We start from the raw sequence: 22,501 nt of genomic DNA, 5'->3' as shown, positions 1-22,501 counted from the left end.
CAAAAATGATAGCAAAAGAAAAAGTCAATAAACCTTTAAGGTAAAAGATAAGCAATGGACATTGTGAAGAAAAATACAGTATGCACAAGACTAAAAGCTTCCTGCTCCAATTAAAAGCTGATTTCTAAATAAATGTTTACCCATAAAGTTCTGGGTTAACGCTTCAGGGCTCAACAGTTGATTTTTGAAAAAAACATCTGTGCTTGACCTTTATGTCAAACACACAAAACAGCAACAGAAAAAAGACTGTCCTTCAGCATAATTTCTTTGACTATCCGATGGTAAAGAAATTAACTCCTTCTCTAAAAACAGACACTAGGCTGAATTTTACCTACCCTGAAAAAAAACACTCATTATGAGGAAGAAAGACTAAATCTCTAAACACTTACCTTACTAGAAAAAAAACCCCAAGCAACAAACATGCTATTTGATATATTATTGAAAAATGGACTCAATTAGCTATAAACTTAGGACAATATTGAAGAAACTATCGGGGCCAGAGAAAATACTAGGATATGTAGTAACTCAGTGAAATATTTGAGAAACTGACTTGACTTAGAACACACAGATCAGTCATGCTAAAGGCACAGAAAGAGAAACCTAACTAAGCTGAAGCCCGCTGAGTACATCGTAATGGAAGGTCTTCTATCTTCCTGTCTCGGAAATCTCTGAGTGAGATACCACCTAGTGGAATGATGAATATTCTTGTGCAAGAAGCCAAAGGATCAATTTAAGGAGACATTAGCAATGTCTCATATACCATCAAGGGAGCTCTGAGTCATCATTCACAGATTTAGCCAGCAGTGATTTACTTTTTCAATGCTACAAGCATTCAAGAAATGGAGGAAAAGAGTATGAGTGGAAAAGCAGGTGAGTGGGGAAAGAATGATGCTTTTTTATTTTTCAGAAATTAAATCTTAATAGTCCAGCTATATACTGTATATTTCATTCATGTGATAAACTACCTCAGAGTAGAGCATGGAGTGCAAAATACAAGGCATAAGTGAGGATTCACTCTTGCCCTCTCCCCAAAGAATAAGATGAAATAAACCCCACAACAGTAATACATCACTGAATATACTGTTTTTTAACACTATTGCTTATAATACTGGAAAAAGGCAGCAGTGCTGCTAACACCAAAGCTTTTAGGGAAAAAAGCAAACTGACAACTTGGAAAAGCTTATCTTCAGATTAAATGAAGAATTCAGGCAATTTATATAGTAAATTATTTTAAAATAATTAAGGTCTGTCTACATCCAACTAGCATTAAGCATAACTGCTATAATGAACAGCACATTTTAAGGGGGGGGTACATAAGTCTTTCAAGCTTTACCTGATACTCATAGTTTAAATTCTGAAATGATGCATGTTATTACAAATTAAATGAATACGAGTAATTCCCCAGCACAGCTACATCAGTTTAATTACATGCTTTTAACTCTAAAATGAAAGTTTCTGCCACAGGAAAAGCCTGAAGTGAAACACTTGCATCTGTCTTCCTTTAACATTTTTCTTACAGCAAATGCTCCTTCTCTTATTAAAGAGAAAGGACACTTCCGTGATTTCTACCAATGGAAAAGAGCTTATTTGCTTGTGGTAGTAACATGACACTGTGAAATAGCTATATTTTCAGAGAATGCTGTCATCTGTACTATTCTGAAATATTTCAGTAAGCCAAGGAGCTAGCAAGACAGTTACTTTTTGGTAAGTTCAATCTATGTATAAGTTTTTGTTACATGGAAGAAGTGTAATCATACTCATTTATTCTTTTCCAAAGATGGAGAAAATCTCACCACAGCTGCATATCCACTTCTTTACAGTTATCTCATTGTCTTTAAATTATCTGTATGTTAAAAAATTGTCAAAGCAATTTTGGGACTGTACTGTGTCTTTCTATATTTTTAAGAATGCAGGTTAGCATTGATTTGAAGTGTCCAAATGCAGAAACATCCTACAGTTTGAATTAAAGCTAACCTATTTAAACACTACCCTTAACCACACTTCACTCCCCTCATAAACAACACACTCAAGGAAAAAAAAAAAAGATAGAACAGTTTGAGTTGGAAGGGACCTTAAAGATCATCTAGTTCCAGTCTCCCTGCCATGGGCAGGGACACCTTCTATTAGACTAGGCTGCTCAAAGCGCCATCCAACGCGGTCTAAATCCCACCCAAAGTCCCACAAAACATGAAAAACAGCAAGCAAACGAACAAAAACCACAATCCAAACATAAAAAATCTACCCTCAAGAGAAAACAAATCCCTCAAAACAACCCCCCTCAAAAGCACTCACATAATTTAAAGTATTGGCCCTTCCTAATTCAGTATGTCATTCTAATAACCCATCGTTCCTCTTCAAAATACCAAGAGAAAGATTTTCATGCTCCAATAGAAAACATAAATCCTGAATGCAGTAAAGTTCCATTGTATCCTAGGGTAGGTAAGAAACTTGTTTAGAAACACTTGACTTAAATCAAAACTATTCTTATTTTCATCTTCTCCAAGTTTTAAAGACCTGAACAATCACAGAAATCAGATTTTCATTAATTTTAACTTGAAATATTTATGCAATGCACTGTAGATGAGCAAGCCAGCAAAGAAAATGCTGCCCAGTAAGGATGTGAAATCAGGATTTAGAGCTATATACTGCGCTGACTTGTTTACAGTCTGTCCTTAAGGACAGGAGCATATGGAGAAAAAAGACAGGTGTTTCCCCACAGCTGATGAGTAATGAGTTCATGGAAATAAACAGGAAAGCAAGTCAATTGCTGACACTTTTTTTTGGTGAACTTTGAAACCATATTTTAGAAGTAAAACAAGTATGTTAGCTAGATGAATATTTTAATAATAATGTGTTTCATTCTTAAATATTTATTCTCTTTACTCTTTTTCACACATTTCTTTAGCCCATTTAGGTTACCAAAGCACACTTTTCACAATGGATTTTGGGCACTGCACAGCAATCCTGCAAATGACACAGCTAGCACTTATGTAGTTTCTCCTGTCTCTCTTGCTGGCTTGCCTAGAAGGAAACTCCATATTGATTTTAAATCATGATGTGCTGTGCATTTCCATAACTCTGCCTCAAGCATGCATGGCCAACTTTGAAAAAGTATTAAGCAAATTTCACTACTAACTGAAAAAAGGTTTACTGCAATAAAAAATTCCTCTCCATTTTTTCTTGTCTCACAGCTTCTTCTATGATAGAAACTGTAGCAAAGTAGGCAGCAGTTGAGGGAGGACAGAGAAAGCACACATGCCCACCAGTCTAAACCAACAACTGTCTCAAGGCAAATACTCACTTTAATTGTATCCACAGAACTGTTGTGTTGCCACTTAGGTATAAATAATAGTCCTCCAAAATTAAAGATATTTCTAGTTTATGGTAACAGCTCAAGTCAAAGAGATTAGGGATTGACTGTATATTAAACATTTTGGACTCAACATAATTTTTTAGTGAAACACTTCAGTTTGGATTGCTTTCAATATTTTTTCTTTTTCTCCTTATAAAGTGAAAGGGCCAGTGCACTAATTTAGGAATTCACACTGTGTAAAATATTAATTTCATTCTCTACAGAACTTTCATAAAAGAAGAGAGAAATAAGATGCTTTCAATCCCATGAATAATTTGAGGCAAAAAAAGTAAGACCAAAAATAATATACTTCCTTTGCTTTGTTTTGTTTTCACAAGCTCTTAGTTGATAGTTTCTTCAATTATAACCTAGACCACTTGGTTTCTTTTTCAAAAAGACTATATAATATAAAGCATTGAAAACTAGCTTGGAGGTTACACAGGTAATGCTACAGTAACAATCTGTCTCTGGAAGATGTCTGGGAAGCTGGTATCAATGAAGATGCTGAAATCATGAGAGTTTCTTCATCATAAACAGTTCTGTTTATTTTATGGTTATATCTAAAACAGACTTACAATAATTTCTTAGGTTATTGTAAGTAACACTGTTTCCCTAATTTTCCATGTTCTTGAATCCATAACATTAGCGGTACTCCAAAGAGAAACTGCCATCAGCTGAAGTTAGACCAATTTCGTAATTAGTGCAAAGAATACATACTGAGAGAAATGTTTCAATGTTATCATGAACAAATGATGCAACATCTTGCCAGTCCAGAATATCTCCAAGCCAGCTGTTTTGACGGTTTATGTGCCACTTCTGTCCTTTGTGTCTTCCAGAATGCGTCACATTCTGAAAAAGAGAGACAAAGATGTGATGACAACAGACATTCAAATAACTTGCAGATATGATAAAGCCAAAGGGCAATGTTTTAGACTAATGCTTTCTTAATGAGGAACAGCTCCAACATGCATGTAAATACTTAGTGCTGCTTTAACTGTCATCCCCAAAAATGCCTGGAAGTATTCTGTACACTGGAAAAACTAATATCTGTCAGAAAAGTGTAGTTAATTATGCCATATAATTACATTTCTTTATATTGTACTCATTCACCTCTGTTACAAATTAACTTTACTGCAAGATAGACACAATGGTATCTATCTTGCTCTTAATGAAAGCACATAAGAAAGTGGTATTGATTTCAGGTACTGCCTACATAATTTACTGTTTGCAACATACAAGTTTTCCCAGTACAACCCATAAAGGAAAATGCAAGCAGAAGCCAAAACAAGTAGTTTTTCTCCCTGTTAGTGTCTACTTCTCCACAGGCAATGTTGAGTTACACAAAACGTAAAAACTAAACTGGATGCATGAAGGATTTCTTGTGACTACACACCTTTGTAACTGCAACACAACAAGATAATAGGACATGGCCATAACCACAACAGCTAATTCCTTAAATGGCTCCACCCTAATCATAAAGTTGCCTATTGTCCAATGAATCACACCTGATTACTATCTAGAATAAGACTATTTGTCTCAGTCTGGGACTGTAATAAGTGTTTCAGAGAAAGATGTCAAAATTCTATGTAAGCAAGTTTAAGCAAACCCACTGACACCAAGAGATCCAAGATCCTAATCTTTAATAGCAAGAGACTTCTCAAGTTCTTAACCCTGATTTTTATAATAAGCATCCCACTACTTCTGTTAAAATTTTCCAAACCTTTAGTCTTACCAGTCTGCATTCAAAATGACAGTACCTTTTTTGCCATACATAGCAAAGTAACATTCCAAGCGAGGTTCCTGCACTGATTTATCTAAGAGCATTACATTTTCCGCTTATTACCAATTCTTTCTAGATGCCCAGTTACACTTTGTGATGCACAATTAGCAATGTTCTTTAACAATCCACAGCAACACAGAGATCTTTCTTCTGAGCTGGCAATTTATTGAGTAGTCAACATATGAGTAGTCAAAAATCTCTCTCCAGTAGGGCTTTTGTATCTGGAAAGTGTATGAAGACCTATTATCTGTTCAACTAGTTCTACTTTTAAAGACAGGTCTTTCCATTAACTAGCAAATTTAGATACCATTTTCAAATTTTGTAACATTATTATTCATATGTATTTCAAATACAATGTTATTCAGCACCTAAGGCCTTGTGTGTTGATAAGTAAGGTATTTGGAAGACATTCCTCCTCAACAAATGCACTAGATCTCAAGAATAAAACAAAACTCCACACCTGAATGGACTAGGAAGAGGAGATGCTTGTCCTTGATTGCAGAGTTATGCCATAATTGTCCAAATGGTTTATTATTCTGTTACTCCTTTACTTCATTGGGTACAGAGATGTCACAGTTACTGATCCTATCACAACATCACTAGAACCTTTTAAAATACACACCATTTGCTGCCTACCGATCTTACGAATCATAGAATCAAACGGGTTGGAAAAGACCTCTGAGATCATCAAGTCCAACCCTTGATCCAACACCACTGTGGTTACTAGACCACTAAGTGCCACATCCAGTCTCATCTTAAAAACCTCCAGGGACAGTGAATCCACCACCTCCCTGGGCAGCCCATTCTGATGTCTAACTACTCTCTCTGTAAAAAAATTCTTCTTAATATTCAACTTAAACCTCCCCTGGTGCAGTTTAAGACTATGCCCTCTTGTCCTACTGCTGGTTGCCTGGGAGAAGAGACCACCCCACCTGGCTACAACCTCCTTTCAGGGAGTTGTAGAGAGTGATGAGGTCTCCCCTGAGCCTCCTCTTCTCCAGGCTGAACAACCCCCGCTTCCTCAGCCTCTCCTCATAGGACTTGTGCTCAAGTCCCTTCACCAGCCTTGTTGCTCTTCTCTGGACTTGCTCTAGCACCTCAATGTACTTCCTGAACTGAGGGGCCCAGAACTGGACACAGTACTCGAGGTGTGGCCTCACCAGCGCTGAGTACAGGGGAAGAATCACTTCCCTGGTCCTGCTGGCCACACTGCTCCTGATACAGGCCAGGATGCCATTGGCCTTCTTGGTCACCTGGGCACACTGCTGGCTCATGTTCAGCTTCCTGTCAATCCAAACTCCCAGGTCCCTTTCTGCCTGGTTGCTCTACAGCCACTCTGTCTCCAGCCTGTAGCGCTGCATGGGGTTGTTGTTGCCAAAGTGCAGGACCTGGCACTTGGCCTTGTTGAACCTCATCCTGTTGAAATCAGACCATCTCTCCAGCTTGTCCAGGTCCCTCTGAAGAGCGCTCCTGCCTTCCAGCAGATCAACACTCCCCCCCAGTTAATGGTTGAATCCACATTTCATCGGCATTTCTTCCTCAGTCCTACAGTTTTCATGGAATAGTATCACTTGAGTCTTTCTTCAGTCACCTACAGACTAGAGCAATGCTATGCACACCTCAAAATGAAGTCTAATTATTATGCTCCCACAACTGAAACAGTGGGGAGCTTGAAAGCTGTACTGAGGTACAGATGTCCTACACACTGCACTGTCACTTAGTTTACCAGTTTTCAGATACATCTAAAGACCATGCAAAAGTACTACAATATTACAGAAGGAAATAGCCAGGTGGAAAGCACTCGTGTGAGATGTTCTACATGGATCTGGGCTATGACAGAAGGAGCAAGATTTAGGAGCAGACTCTGGAGCAGTTACCTGTGGCCCGCAGATAATCAGTTGCCTCCCAGTATGTCAATGGTAACATAGGGCGTCTAGTTTGTAAATGGTGGCCAGAGGAGGAATAGATTTCAAGATCGTAGGCAGTGAGCATCAGTGCATTCCTGAAGCTCTTTCTACCATTTTAATTGGTAGGAAAGCTGTTTCTTACCCTACCAGAAGAGACTCTGTAAGACAGAAGCCTCACAGTATTCCCTCAAGTAACAGGTGCAGGATAGAAATCTCACCACACAACAAACACAGGCACACCCTGTGCTGTACTGCAGCAACAGAAGCACTCCTACAGCACAGGTAGTGACACAGAACCCTACTGAACGATGCAATGCTACAGATCATCTGACATACAGGTTGTATTAGTAAAAGCAACAGGTTGATCAGTATAACTGATAGTTGCATCCAAAGTAGGTGCTTTTCTTGGTCAATCATTTAACACTGAATACTCTCAAGTGCTTAAGGCCAGAAAAATCTACTGCAGATACAGTTTTACTTTTTCCTTGGTGGTCCCATACTCCTCAACAGCGTTGTGTTATCTCTCAACAGGTCCTTCTTGTCAGAAACTGATGCTTTCCACTTTGACTACTATACCGAAACTGTTACTTCTTTTAATACAGAAATCTTCTTGGAACTTTAGAGGTACTTAAAAAATGACTGCATAAAGTGTTAATATATTATAATTGCAATTATTTAAATATACAGAAGTATTTCAGTGGTATAACTTTTGGATTTTAATATTTCCATTGCATCATGGCTAATGAATTGCTTTTTCCTTTAAAAGGCAAACAGCATTGCCAGAATAAAAATAATTTAACTCTTATGAACTTTTCAAGATCCAGTGTACAGAATCCACAAAAAGATGGCTACAAAAATGCATTGTAAGAAAACTTAATGAAGGGTCAATTTCTTTCTCCCAATTTCAAATTAATGAAAGTTAAACAAATCACGCAGAATACCAGTTTTCTTTTCCTAACACCTCAACAACACAAAAATTCAACAGAAACCTCTAAACTATTAAATACCAAACACATTAAGTGAGAAAAGCCTAAATTAAATGGCATACATAAAAACACACTTTACTACTTAAGTGAACGACATAGCTGTGGCTGTACTTAAACTGTGACTGCAGAATGATCTTAATGCACTCGAAACTTTTTCCCAGCTTTTTATTATGACCTTTACTCAGCATCCAACTTTCTACTAATCTCTTTCTCAGAAATGCATACTTAGCATAATTATCTCAGAGTACTAAGTGATAGTTTTTATGAATACCATTTAAATAAGTTACCCACCTTCACAAACCAAGAGTGATAAAGCCTGTCCCAGAGCTCTAGCACTTGTTTTTCAATCACAGCGGTGTTATTCACTTTTTCTCCCAAAATCTTATGGAGCTAAAACATACAAAAACCTTTTATTATACAGGACAGAATAAAGCAGGCATTTACCGATGAACTCCAAGCTCTATGAATCACATAAGAGTGTTGGTAAAGGCATGGATCAAACCCAAATTATTAGAAAATATGAGTATCATTATGAAATACTTCCGACAACATGGTTCACAATATGAAGACTTTGTCTGTTAAAAAACATTCTGCTATATCAAGCTGAGGACTTCTTTCTGCACTGAAAAACCAATGCTGTCTCTAAAATGCTTAATGCAAAATTCTTGTTCATATCTTTGGGGTAAACATTTCAAACAATTTGAGATGTGTGCTCGATATCAAAACACACATACAATCTTGACAAATTCTCCTGAAGAAAGTTAGCTTAACTAAGTAAATTATGATTGAAACAAAAACATCCAATCCACCACACCCAGTCCACACAGAAATTAGAACACTGGGGGAGAGGGAAGAGTGATGGTGGCAATAACAAAAGCCTACATTGTCTATAATAGGACAGGCTAAAGCCAAGTAAAAAAATATTACTCAGTTTTATTTGATGAATTTTCACTAGAAATCATTAAAGTGATGACAGATTCTTCAGCTTTTAAAAAAAAATAATCCTCTGAGCAGAAAAGACTACTGAAGTCACTCCCACTCTTCCTTCAAGACAAAAACCAGACAGTAGAAAGATCTGTCAACCAGATGGTTAACCACAGAAAAGAACTACTGACAAATACATTTTTATTTCTTTCCACTTTTATGAAATACAAGAAATAAAAAAAAAATTAAAAGGTGTTTTAAGAGCTCACTCTTACCTTATGTGTAATCCATTCTCGGCCATATTGGTACACATTATTCGCTGCGGAATTGAGGGCCTTTTGAATTACCTGGGCTTCTGGGAGCCAGCTGGGGTTTTTTAAAGAAGAAAAACCAAGTTAACTGCTATGTATTTTACCAATTTCATTACATCCAAAACACATTGCAAAACAATATTTTGAAACAACAACATATCATGGTTAAATACATATAAACTTATTGCAACTAGAATATTTCCTTCTACATACCAAGACACAGATTTTTCTCACAAGCAAAGTACAACTAAATCTAGGGCAAGTCCTTGCATTTGAAATTCTCCAAGGTTCCTGAAACCTTAATTAAATTGGTATCTCAACTTTTTCAAGAGATCTGCTCTTCAATCTGTATGTGTGCTATTCACATTACATTCTTAGCAATTTTCCTGGTGTTCTGGTTGTCTGAAAATACTATATGAAGCAGTCTCATCTAGCTGTAAAGACTACCTTCTGAATTACAAGTTGAACATAAATTGTTAATATAGTTTCCCTGAAAAAGCAACCAGTTGAAAACAGGTTTGGCACCAGTTATTCCTGAGTCCTCACCAAACTACCCACTTGTGAATTTCTTCAGGGATTCACATCACTTTGAATGACCAAGCAATGGACCCTACTGAGTTGCCAGAATTCCAACACTTGTGAATACAGGGCACAATAATATCTGCTTTGACTTTCCTTTTATATCTTGATTCAATGACACTTTTTGGAGCCCTTCCAAAACAAAAAAACCCCACTGTTCAGGACATTTGTTCACCTGACTGAAGATCAACATGGAAGTTCTTCTGTCTGTATAATCCTTTGGAAATGTTCTGCATTGGAATTCCAAGACATTTCAGTCACTCAGCTCTAAATGTAATGTGAGCATCAAGCTCTGAAAGCTGATGAAGCTTGATGGATTTGGCAAGAGGTATAGTTACTCTTAATGAATTAAAATACAGTGGTTTGGATGCTTCAAATTTGGATGCAAATACCAGAAGTAAAAATTTAAGCTAAAATTCTTCTAATTACTCAATTAATACTCCAGTATTTTCTTTATGTGAATAAGCTTTTGACAGTTAAATTTCCATTTTCATTAGTCCCACTTACTTTCATCTTATGGCAAAACAGAAAGGCCAAACAAAGAAATGTCAGGAAGGAATAAAACACATTTTAAGTGCTTTTCATTCTCTTGATTGTGATTACTTAAGTAGTGCTAAAACACATATTACTACAGTGGTTATTAACTATATCCTTTTAGGTTTGTTTTTGAAAAATCATTTTGCTCTTATAATACAGCATGTACTTTCTTTACATACTGTTAAACCACCACCATTTTTGTTTAAAATGTGCCCTTGAAAAAAGTCAACCATTCTTGTTTGGGAGACAATTTTTTCTCCTGGTACCTAACCTTTACCCAATGTCTGTTTAGCTGCAGCAGAATGAAAGCCATCTGGAACATGCCCCCCCTTAAAATTCCGTCCTTCAATCTCACCTATTCCCCCTCTGCTGTTCATGTAATCACTTCTCTGCTCACCAGTGTGCTCTTGTTTTTCTCTAGATGCATTTCTCTCAAAATCTTCTCCCTCCCTTAGTATTTCCCTTGGCGTTTACTGTAATCATTACATACACTAAACCTTACTGCATACTTCCCATTGCGTACACTATACACATCTACTCTTAATAGGAACAGCCCTTCCCAACTGATTCATACCAAACTCTCCCCATCCACCGTTCTTTCCACCATTGAACTCTTCTTCAATTCACTCCAAAAACATTGTCTTCCACTCCTATTCCCCCAAAGGCATTCTCCAGCAAGCTCTCCACATTGAAAAAATAATTCAGCTCTCATCTTGCAACCTTCCAGAGAGAGCATTCTTTGCCAGTACTTTTCTTCCACAGGCAAAAGGGAAAAAATATTGACCTCTTTAGTCTCTGCACCACAAAAGTTTCCTCTCCACAACTGTAGTTAGAGAAGTTCATATAGCTGTCCTTCTCCACGGAAATCCTCAAATGAGATACCACACTGACAGTCCTCCAGAGTAATGCATAAACATTCCTGCTGCCTAGGAGTTCAGCTTTTACATCTGCCTGCAAGAGTAACCCCCATTTCTGTTCCCCTAGGGAATTTTTTAAATTAAAAACTATGCATAAGAGCACCTGGAAGTTTGTTCATCCACCCTATACTATTCGCTTAACTTCAGCATTCTTACTTTGCCCATTCTGGGTGACTGGCTACTGTCTCATTGATCAAGCTGCTTGTGACTTGAATCATGTGAACACTCTCTTGATGTACCTAAATTAAATATAGAGAGGAGAAATGTTACGTAATGCAAACTAGAACTCTTCCTACATTCAGAAAGACTTCGTTTTTTTCCCTTTTTTTGAGGGGGTGGGGAAGAGGATGGCAGGTGAGGGGGCAGTGACCAGTTGGTACATTTAAAGAATAATTCTTCCAATGCAAACAACCCACTAAGGAGAATGACGTGCCATTAACCCAAAAAAACTCAGACAATACAATAATCATTATGTTCTGACAATTTTTATCACTAGTAATAGCAAATGGAAATTTAAACCTTATCACACCATTGGAAAAAAAATTTAACAATACAGCAGTGCTGTCAAGGGAAGTACTAAAATACAAAGCACAGTTTTAGATAAGCCTTTTTAAGTCATGGATCAAAGAAGTGTAAAAATTAATGAATGCTTAGCTCTAACATAACCAGCCATGCTATGAAGTGCCTCACCAAATTAATTCCTCAATAAGAATGATAAAAGACACCTTTTATAAATATCTTAATGGTCCTTTTATGAATATAAGGAAGCTTTAGGCAGGAATGTCTGCACAACTTTTAAAGCTTTCCATTTTAAGAACTCAACATTATATAAGTCTACATTTTGGAAAAAGGATATTGACATCAGAACCCATTGATTTTTGTTCCGTAACTGTATTCTAGTCAAACATTCAACCTCCATTGACTGTTTCAAGTATAAACACAGCTCCATTAAGGAAAAATAAAGGAAAAAAAAGTACATGAGTGACCTCTTCTGGTAAGCAAAAAAAAAACCAGCCACAAACAAAAAATCAGTCTCAAAGAACATCTGATCATGAATCTCAGCACATTTAAGTCAAAACAGGATACCATGAGGTTATTACAGGCAATCACATAAAAAGATTGACAAATACACCTTAAGGATTTTGCAAATATGTTTCTGATGCAAGGTAATTAAAAAGAAAAAATTCTAAGTGGCTGTGCTGTTGACAAGGAGAGTGTAACAGGATGCAAAACAAATCTGTTTCTGTAATATATAAGCTAGTAATTCTTTTACCAAAATAAATTTTGTATTTCCGAATGGCTATATATTAGGCTTGACATATAGGTAAATAGACACAGAAATCTAAAGAAATATAAATACTGAGATTTTGCTATATTTTTGTATGTTTTATAGTCTTGGAATGGTGACAAGTTCAACTTCAGAGCAATTAGTTACTAAATATTTAGATAAATTCTTTAAACTATACAATTTAGTATAAATATCAGCAATCTCCATTAGCATTGAAAATAAGTTCTGTGATTACATTTCTTAGCACACTGTACCTTTGCAGTGAGGAGCAGGGCTAGCAGGAGGGTTCCTATGACTAGCAAAAATATTATAAAAATGCTGATTATTTTATCTAGCATTTTCTCCAACCACACGATCATCTGTGCAGAAAAAAAATAAACAAATTATGGCATATAAATTAATACTTAATGAAAGCAATGCTATATGACTATACAACAGTATTGTTATTTTTATTTACAATCACAGTAAAAAATCAGGCTCTAATCAAACAGCATTTATGCCCAAGCTTGGAGATGAACAATTAACAAGCGATGTTAGCATGATTAAGGTCATGGTATGGCATGTGATTTTGCAAAAAACATTTACACGTTACCACATGACACGGCAAGCTCTCTGCAAAGCAAGCAATAATTCAACAGTTACTTACTAGAACTAAGGAAGCTAGCATTCATGTCAGTTAAAACCCAGAAATTTATCTTTGTTTCATGTTCTTCAGCAACTTGGAAACTTACAGATACTGTCTGCACAGGACTTCAAAGTTATCAAGGCATACTGTAAAGTACAATCATAACTTCCAGATTTGGATAGCTAAGAGCCATTTAAATGACAAATGAGGTATTTTTGCAAGTAATAAAATTTTTGGAGCTGCTCATCACCTTGTGAACTGAAATGGGACAGTGAGGTTTCTACATTATTGAATATCAGGCCAGTTATTCAGCACTCACTATTTCTATCCACTTCCAATATCAAAAGGATGCTCAGCATTAAGCATGCATTAGCTAAACCTACTGATATAGGAAACAGGTGTGTATCTTGTTCTGAAAAGGCCCATTCTATACATGCCCACAAACAAATAGCGATACCACTTAAGATCAGAGACATTCTGACTATGTTATTCAAAACAATAAAACTGCTCAGTCACACAACTTTGCAGCGTGCTCTACAATAGTGGAAGCTGAGCTTCATCTCATACACAAACTGACTGTTGACTTAAAAGGTGTGAAAGCCCATGCAAGTCTGATCAGATACATTTTTCTAGCTTCTATTGTTCACATACCAATGCTAATCCATCTGGCATTATTACAGGAAAAAGCAGCAGCAGCACAACTGTAAAATTTGTGCTTTAAGAACACTGAGGTCAAAGTTAACATGTAGTAGGTGAAAGTACTTTTGAGTACAAGTTAATCAACAATTAAGTTGGTAACTTTTTAGTTAGAGATCTTAAAAAACTACTAATATGCATGCTGATGGTTTACATTAATTCTTTCTTCATTGTTTACCCTATCCCTATATGTGAAATTGGCCTTGGAACAACTAACTTCTACAGACTGCTGTGTGATGATTGAATTGGTTAATACTGAAGTTAGATCTACTATTTGAAAAAAGTAAAAATTTTTATTTTTTTGTGTTCATCCTGTAGTAGCTGAGCAGTTAATGTACATCAAGCAATTATTTTTAAACTTCAAGTTTTTACAACCAGCTCCTTGTTTGACCTAAATTAACACAAGGATTATATTCAGCATTTTAGAACCGTTATTCAAAATGATGACAAAAACTAAAAGAATGTAAAATCATTTTAAAAGTAACAAGGTGTTGAGCCAGCAAGTTTTTGTAACAAAATCTGCACTACATTAAGAAAGGATCAGCGAACATGAAGGAATGTGCAAGATCTTTTGTCTTGGATATTTTTAACACCCTTCAGCATTGCTGAAATATTTCAGCCATCAGAAATGTCTTGCCAGTGCTACCACAGCTCTCTGAAAAACTTTGACTAACCTCTATATGGGGCTGTTACCTCCTTGGAAACAAGACTGAAACAGGATTTGCTGTGCCCTTCCAAGCCTCACACACATCTATGATTGTGCAAGATTATACAAGGGAAGCAAGAAATAAAAGTCCCTGCTTTAAAGGACAGAAATCAAAAATATCACTGAAAAAAATATTAGATGGTCAGGGGATGGAAATTTTATAACATGGGCTTCAAAAGGAAGCTGTTAAAAATTGAAGCTGTTAAAAATTAAAGCTGCCCTTGTTACTTTAGACAAAGTTCAAAATAACTTCTATTTACTTTCTAAGTTAGGGATAAAAGAAATCCAGCAGTCTTACATATAGCAGCTTAATCAGATTCACTGAATCCATGAAATCGGAAGTATTTCCAAAGAGCCTTCAAAAAATGCTAGCCTCGATGATTGTGAGGGGTAATCTCAACAGGCCTGAGATCAGGATGAGGACTCTCTCTGAAACAGCACATGATGAACAAGATATCTTTTCTTGACACTCTGTATTGTGGGTTTAAATATGCCTAGACTTCCATTAAGCAGCCACAGCACATGTAAAGCCTGAATTACCTTTAAATTAGTTAGTAAAACTATGGCAGCACTGATGATGTACTATGACAGGTAGCAGCCTCAGTCATGCAAGCCCACCTTGTCTTTATTCACTTGGACAGATAGCCCAAGCAAGACAAATGAAAACCAGCTTTGTTAAGGTACTGCAGTAACATCTCTCAACACAGTCTTAAGGAGATCCAAGTTGTATAACTGGTACTGATGTATCAGTGGAGAGGACTGAATTGGACTGAGTATTGCAGAACTAAAAGCAGATGCACTACTTTTATTCAGTCAGGGCTGTATTTACTCCTCTCTTTTTTTTGTTGTTTGTTTGGTTTGGTTTTTTGTTTTATTGGCTATTGAAACTCCCTTCCTTCCTCTACATTAACCCACAATGCTTCCTTAGTAAGCACTCACTTTTGCACACTCATGCTAAATAATGCATAGGTGCTATGTAACCGCAAGTAGGCTGCTGTTAAATCCCTTCATGCTTGTACTTACCCAGAATCAGGTCTAGACTTCACTCTCACCCAAACCCTGCCAGACCTCCCTTTACATCCTTCCTGTAAACCATCGGCATGCACACAAAGACAAACATGTACTGACTAAACACTAGTCATTAGCCAGAGATTGTGAAGTTTTTTATTCAGTTTCAAGCTTCTAATCTAAAGGTTAGTCAACAGCAGAAAGCTGATGCTGCCACAACATCCAAAATTATGCAAAGGTAAAGGAAAGCCAGGTTGCTAAGCTACAGAAGGTCACACTTGTAAAACCAAACTGAAGTGTTACTGATTTGTGACAGACTGTCCACAAAAAACTATCCTAAAACCATTGTCACAGTTTTGAAGGGAAAGGTTATCAACTTTTTTTTTTTTTTAAATTTAGCTCACTGTAAAAAAGTTTAAGATGAGTTGCATTCTATTAGAAAGCTTCTCAATAATTTGCAAGTTCTCCCTCTTTCAACTTTTGGGTGATGATACAAACTATATTACACTAAGCTGTAACAGAACTACAGTCCATGCTTATCAGAAATCCTACTATCTAGACTGGTTCTCCGTGTTATGTAGTATGATACATCATTTATGAATTAACATTTTCATGTTTCACACGGCATAGCCATCAGAGCAACAGTTTTTCTAGTATGTTTGATTTACTGCATTACTCACACAGTGAAGAAGACCTGGGCATATACTTAATTTTCAATTAAATCTACATAAAATTACCAACAAGGACTTTTATTTTTTGTCTGTAAACGGCTCCACTATTTATGTGGATTGTTTTTACAAGGCATTTCTTAGATTTGTTATTTCTCTTTTGTTCAGTTCATATTTGAGGATATCATCTCATTAATATCATCTGATGAGAACGAAGGGAAGCCTGTAACCAGAACACATTCAAGGGTTATGCTGAAATGAGTGTGTTGAGTAGTTAACCCAGAAAAGGTAGGGAACAGTTTACATGGGGTCTCAAGTCTATTTACACCAGTGTCCCTCCAACAACAATGGCAGAATTTAGCAATTCCTTCTAAAGAGTCCTGACATAGAAAATGTTATAAAGAAAAAATCATGCTAGCCCAACTGAACCTATTCTATATTTTGGGCTACATAGACCATGAACAGGAATTAACGAGTTTTGTCACCAGGAGTCACAATGAACCATCATTTCAAACTCTACCATAACCAGGTGATGTATCTGTAATTTCCTGCTGGATTATCAGAAATCTACCTAGGTGTTCTCTGAAGCACTTCCCTTCAAAGACAGGTAAAAAGGAGAAAGGCACAAAAGAAATCAACCTTGTAACCGCATCCAGTGTTCTTATTACAAATCCCCTCTTTTCTTTGCCTCTGGTAGTATACGACTTTTTTTTTAAATTATTTAAAACCAAACAAACAAAACACCAAAACCCACCCACAACAAAATGAACCCACAAGATCCTGACACTGTTTGCACATTTTTTCATCTTGATCATAATATTATTACTATATGTTCATGCACAAGAGTCAACGCTGCATGTAACACTATAGGACTTTCAGGATTTCTACCTATGAAACTTTAAAGCAAACCAATAGTTTTCAAAAATAACTCCTAGGAACTAACAAATCCCAATCTGTTAAGAAACTATATCCACAGGGTTTTGCCAAATAATTCAAATCTTTAAAATTAAAATCCAGACATTTTACAGTTTAAAGCAATTACACTGCAACCTATCAATATTTTCAAACAAGTAAGTGACAAATTCAGAGCCAGAAAAGAAGTAGTTGAGACTAAACTTTCATCTGTGGCTCCCTGAACTCAGCCTTTCACCTGAATCGTGCTAACAAACCAATACATAACAAAAAAAAAAATATGAAAGGTTATGGTTGCACATACTTACTAACCACAGGGCACTAACATAAGACAAACATTTCAAAGTTGGGAAATAAAAATGTAATTTTAAACCAGGAAAACTATAGTCAAGGACAAAAGAACATTCAAAAATTCTCCTCTTAGTGGACAATTATAACTAAATCATGAAGCAAGCAACTGTACCCTCTTGTTCAGAAACACAGAAAGCCCCCCAACATACAACCCTGGGTTCACTCATTAAATACCAAAGATCAAATTTCCTAAAATCATTATAGTTGCACAGCCTACACACTAAATGCAGCATTATTCCTCATCTGCCACCCACTGCAGATACCAGCTGTGCAGTCCCATTTCATTGTTTACAAAGACCTTTTATGGGTATTTTATCACACACTAGATTTTGACCTATAAAACTCTGAGGTCCTTCAGCCATGCACACGCTATAGGCATCTCTTCCCAGATCTATGCTTGTCTGAAGCAATGCCACTGCCCAAGTCCCAGAGAGATATTACTGCATTGAGTACCTGTCTAGATTTCAGTCACACATTGCACCAAATCAGTTTTAACTTCTCTTGGAATGACAGTTCCCCAAAGAACAATAGTTAAACCTAGCTGGCTAAGATGAACCATGGGAACTGGGAATGACAATTCTTATAAAACATGTCACACATATTTGAAAGTCACGCAAAAGGAAAAAAGTATTTTAACTATATCAACTACTTTAATTTTTTTTATCATTTATTTTTTATTTTATTTTTACTAGCCCTCACTTCCCTTCAGACTGTTGTTAGATTCAGCAGTTCTAAGGCCACGCAAAGTCTCATTTCACTCCCAGTACACTCCATATCAGTATGTATGTATTTATTCCCGGTACACTATGTACTATGCCTGTGTACACAGGCAAGTTTGACACTTCAAAAGTGAAAGATTTACAGAACTGATTGAAACCAGTCAATGCACTATTTGCAAGAGCTTACACTCAGCTTTACAACTGTGCTTCACACCCTCGCCACTCCCATGTTAGTTCACTGATGCTTTTTCTGAGCAAGAACAGCTCTACAGAGCAGGAGAGAACTGGTTTCATGATGTGTACAAGTGGGGACTAGGTGGAGATCAACTGTTCTTAAATAAAAGTGCCACTAAATCAAACTGCTACTTGAAACACTAATGCAATATTCTGTTGTACAAAACATTTAACTATGTGCATTCAGTGGAGTAGAAGACAAGAGATCAGGTAGATTTATATGACCTTCAGTAGCTTATATCAAGAGCTGGAAAAGAGGCATTTGAGAGAGAAATCTACAAGCAAGGCATGTTAAGGAGTGTTCATGCTGCAAAATAAAAATAATAAAAAAAAAATCAAACTCCCCAAAACCACAGAATCCATTAGTTGGAATCACAATTTTTCTCTTTATTTACCTTCTTATTAAGCCAGTGCCACAGCTTGTCAGTGGCAGGGGGAGATGGAAGAAAAGGGAAAAAAAGACAACACAGTGGAAAATTACTGAAAAATGCAGTAATAGGGAAAAAAAGCAATGACAGGCAGGCAAAGTCATCCACAGAATGAAAATGAAATTGTTTTAGACACAAAGGTAAACTGTAATAGGAAGAAAAGATCGTAACTTCTAATGCAAGAATCTAGGTATTACTATTAACATGCACTTTTGAAACAAGTAGGGATATAACAAATAGGAACAACTTTAATAATTTTAACAGAGCTATCAGAATAACCTGGGCAATTCCAGTTCAATTATACTGAGAGCTACCATTTCAGATTTCAGAGCAGGACTTGTAAAAGTACTTTGAGAAGGGTACTTTTAACAAAACACCAAAACTTAATATGAGATACTTGTTTATGGCATTAATACTCCCAATTCAGGCAGTTTCCTATATATTTCAAAACACTCCCATTACATCAATTACTGTTAAACAAATTTTATACTTTTTTTGGTACTACATTTATATTAAAACATTCACATTCAATGGCACAATATCAAATACATAATTAATTCTGATATACATACAACAGCAAACTGTAGATGAAATAAATGTATGGATTTCATATAATTCTCCTTGCACTTCTCAATAGTCAACAGTTAATTTCTCCTTTTGCACTACCATTATTTTTCCTTACTGATACTCATCCATATGCTCAAGTACACTCATTTTAGGACCTAGTTTATGTAGCACTATACTCTTAATTCTAATCATTAGTAATCAATTAGCAGTATAATCACAACAGTGAAAAGCTTTAACGTTGTTATTCATCTGTGCTAGAGGTTAAGATCAAGTATGCGAAGTTTGTTTCTTCCTGAAAACAAGACTGTTGAATGCTAGCGTGTTCACCAGTTGACACTAATTATATTAGCTCCCAATGAAAACAAAAGGTAAAAATATTTCGAATTTTAAAAAATCTCATGTTAATTTAGTCAGAACAGAAGCAAGAAAAAGATTTACAAAAAAAACATGAACATCAGGAAACATGAAAACAAAATATGCCATAAAGTATCCATTTTTGCTAGCTTTTACTATTCATGGAAAGAATCACAGTGATAGAAAGCAATGACAAAGCTTCAAAAACCTCAAATTGACATTGTTGAATTTGTTTCTATTTTACTTCTTCACCTGTGGAATAATTTTTCAGTGAAAACAGGTAAAGCTCTTTACTGATTCAACAACATACTTTTACCTTTAACTTTACTTCTACATATTAAATACTATCTATACATCTATACCCCTATTATATATGGGGTTTATTTTGGAAAAAACATAGGTCTCATGGTACTTCTCCACTGTGCAACTCCCTACAAATACAACAAAAGCTAAGAGCTCTATCATCAGCTTAAGATTTTAGCAGAATGTGAAAGTCTTTGGTATTTTTCTATGACTTCAGCCTCCTGGAATTGGATGATATATACAATAACTAGGAAATAATACTATATGTTATGGTCAAATAACTAGGAAATAACACTATATGATATAGTAAAAAATAACTATATTCTTATTAATATTTAAGACAATACCTGAGAGGCCCTACCTGCCCACTAGCTTACCAATACTGATGTGTAAGTAGTTCTACAGATGTAATCAATCTACATTTGAAAATAGGCTACACCTTAATTCTAATCTTGAAGTCATCCAAAAGTATTAAGACCATAGCCACTCTTCCAGTATTTTATTGGAAAACTATTTATCTACAATCTCATATGCCTATGAAAGTATTTCCTATAATAATACATGCACTGATAAAGATTCTGCTCATTTTCTGTGGTTGGCTTTACCTACATAGTAAACTTTGTACCAGAAGAAATAAACATTGACTTTACCCAAAGTCCAAACATCCTGAACAATCCATATATAAAATTCTAGCGAGCTACACCTAGAAAAAGCATATAACAACTACATGATTCACTCAGGTCCACCAGAAAGCCCATTCCAACTAGTAAAAGTGTAGTGCATGCAGCTGAGCTACTGCCTATGCTGCTGAACTCCCTCACAAACTCTATAATCAAACTACAGTCACCATATTGAAAGACAACAGTCTTCTTTAAAATAAAAAATTATCAGTAAACTAAATTATTAATTCTCAATTGTTGAGAACAATATGCATGATCCCATATCTATTAAATTTTAAGATGACTCAGTGGATGACAACAGAAAACCCCCTACTCTTTCCTCCAGGAAGTCTCTCACAGCTGAACTGCTGCATTTGTTGACTTCATGGGGTGAATGCACAACCAGGGACTAAAGAATACAGTAAGGACATCCTATTTTCATAGTCCACATTTAAAGGAGGTGTGCACATACAGGCACAGACTGACCTGCCGTTTATAAGGAAAATGAAAAGCAATGCCCTACTTCCTTTTCTCTTGATCAAAATTTCTCTTCATTTCAAATTTGTCTGCATTTCCAAGACAACCAGGGGTGGATGAGCAGTTGGAAAGAAGAGAAGCAGTTCTTTTCCTGCTGCTTTTATTTAAAAAACAGACATAATTAGTAAATCTCAGATTTGTATGCATGCACAGTACTCTCCCATTATTCACAATGGGTTATTTTCCAGACTATCTACACTAGCCTCCTAAACTTTGTTTGGGAGAAAAAGACATGCCACTCTGTCTTCTTCATCCTCACTACATTTTATTCAAATCTGGAACTATTTCCTAATTGGGCATACTATGTTTGCCAGACCAGGTAGTACCACTAAATATTTGCGTGAAACAAACCTTGTCAATGGCTTGTACTTTGGTAAGGGCCTTAATATGTTCTGATGCTGAGATTCAGTTTCCAATTAAATAGTATACAAATAAAAAACCAAATAAACCAAACAAAAACCCTAAGCAGCTTCACCTCCCATGAAAACAAAGTACAAATAAAATATTAAAAAGTTAAATATCTAATTGCAAAGGAAACGATCCAACAGTCTTGGTTTCTCACACAGATGCAGAAAAGGTAAGCTGTGACAATTTACTCCACAAATTTCTATTTTGTTTGCATATTTTTTATTTCCTCTTCAACAGCCCCTATTGAAGCCAAAACATTTGATAATCCAAATTAAATACAGTTCATCCATCCTTTCAAAAAAATCTTGCAAGGATGTCACTTTCATTCCTTTTCTTTCCCTGTCCCCACAGAAAAGACAACTGCCAATATTCTGTGGCATTGCTTCCCAAATTCTCAAGAGATATGATGCATCCATGATCCTACAATACACAGAATAAGCATAGCCAGTAGAACTTAAAAGATATAGAAGCATTAGTGTGATAAGCATTGGAAGAACACATAATTCCAGCCACCCATAATAAAAGCCAGCTGAAACAGAGTTAGAATAGGCACAAATGATGACAACAGAATCATGCAGAGTAACAAGTGTGTTTCTTCTAACAGCTAGGAGAGCTTAAATTGCTTTAATACATATAGCAAAGACTCAGAAGGAATAAATATGACTATAATTTAAAAAATGGGGGCGAGAAGGGAGATGGAGAAATGAGTTGTGCCAACACTGTTCTTTTGCTTAGACAAGAACGA

At 36.1% G+C, this 22,501-nt stretch overlaps 1 protein-coding gene across 3 annotated transcripts in view; it reads right to left on the bottom strand.

The window, feature by feature from the left end:
* TMEM245 (transmembrane protein 245) overlaps positions 1-22,501 on the bottom strand; it is an 85,206-nt gene that overhangs the window by 38,389 nt on the left and 24,316 nt on the right. For 2 of the 3 annotated variants that reach the window (XM_027680261.1, XM_027680244.1), the window contains 6 exons: positions 18,896-18,919; positions 12,836-12,940; positions 11,450-11,532; positions 9,225-9,315; positions 8,317-8,415; positions 4,070-4,201 (listed from right to left, as the gene is read on the bottom strand). In XM_027680261.1, coding sequence (XP_027536062.1) covers positions 4,070-4,201; positions 8,317-8,415; positions 9,225-9,315; positions 11,450-11,532; positions 12,836-12,940; positions 18,896-18,919 — 534 coding nt within the window. The remainder of the gene's footprint in view (positions 1-4,069; positions 4,202-8,316; positions 8,416-9,224; positions 9,316-11,449; positions 11,533-12,835; positions 12,941-18,895; positions 18,920-22,501) is intronic. The other variant, XM_027680253.1, reaches the window with a different exon arrangement.

Source organism: Neopelma chrysocephalum, unplaced genomic scaffold (assembly GCF_003984885.1).
Source record: "Neopelma chrysocephalum unplaced genomic scaffold, ASM398488v2 Primary Assembly neopelma1_22b, whole genome shotgun sequence".
NCBI lineage: Eukaryota > Metazoa > Chordata > Aves > Passeriformes > Pipridae > Neopelma > Neopelma chrysocephalum.
The sequence above is the reverse complement of the archived record's forward strand: the minus strand, read 5'-3'. Positions and strand labels throughout refer to the sequence as shown.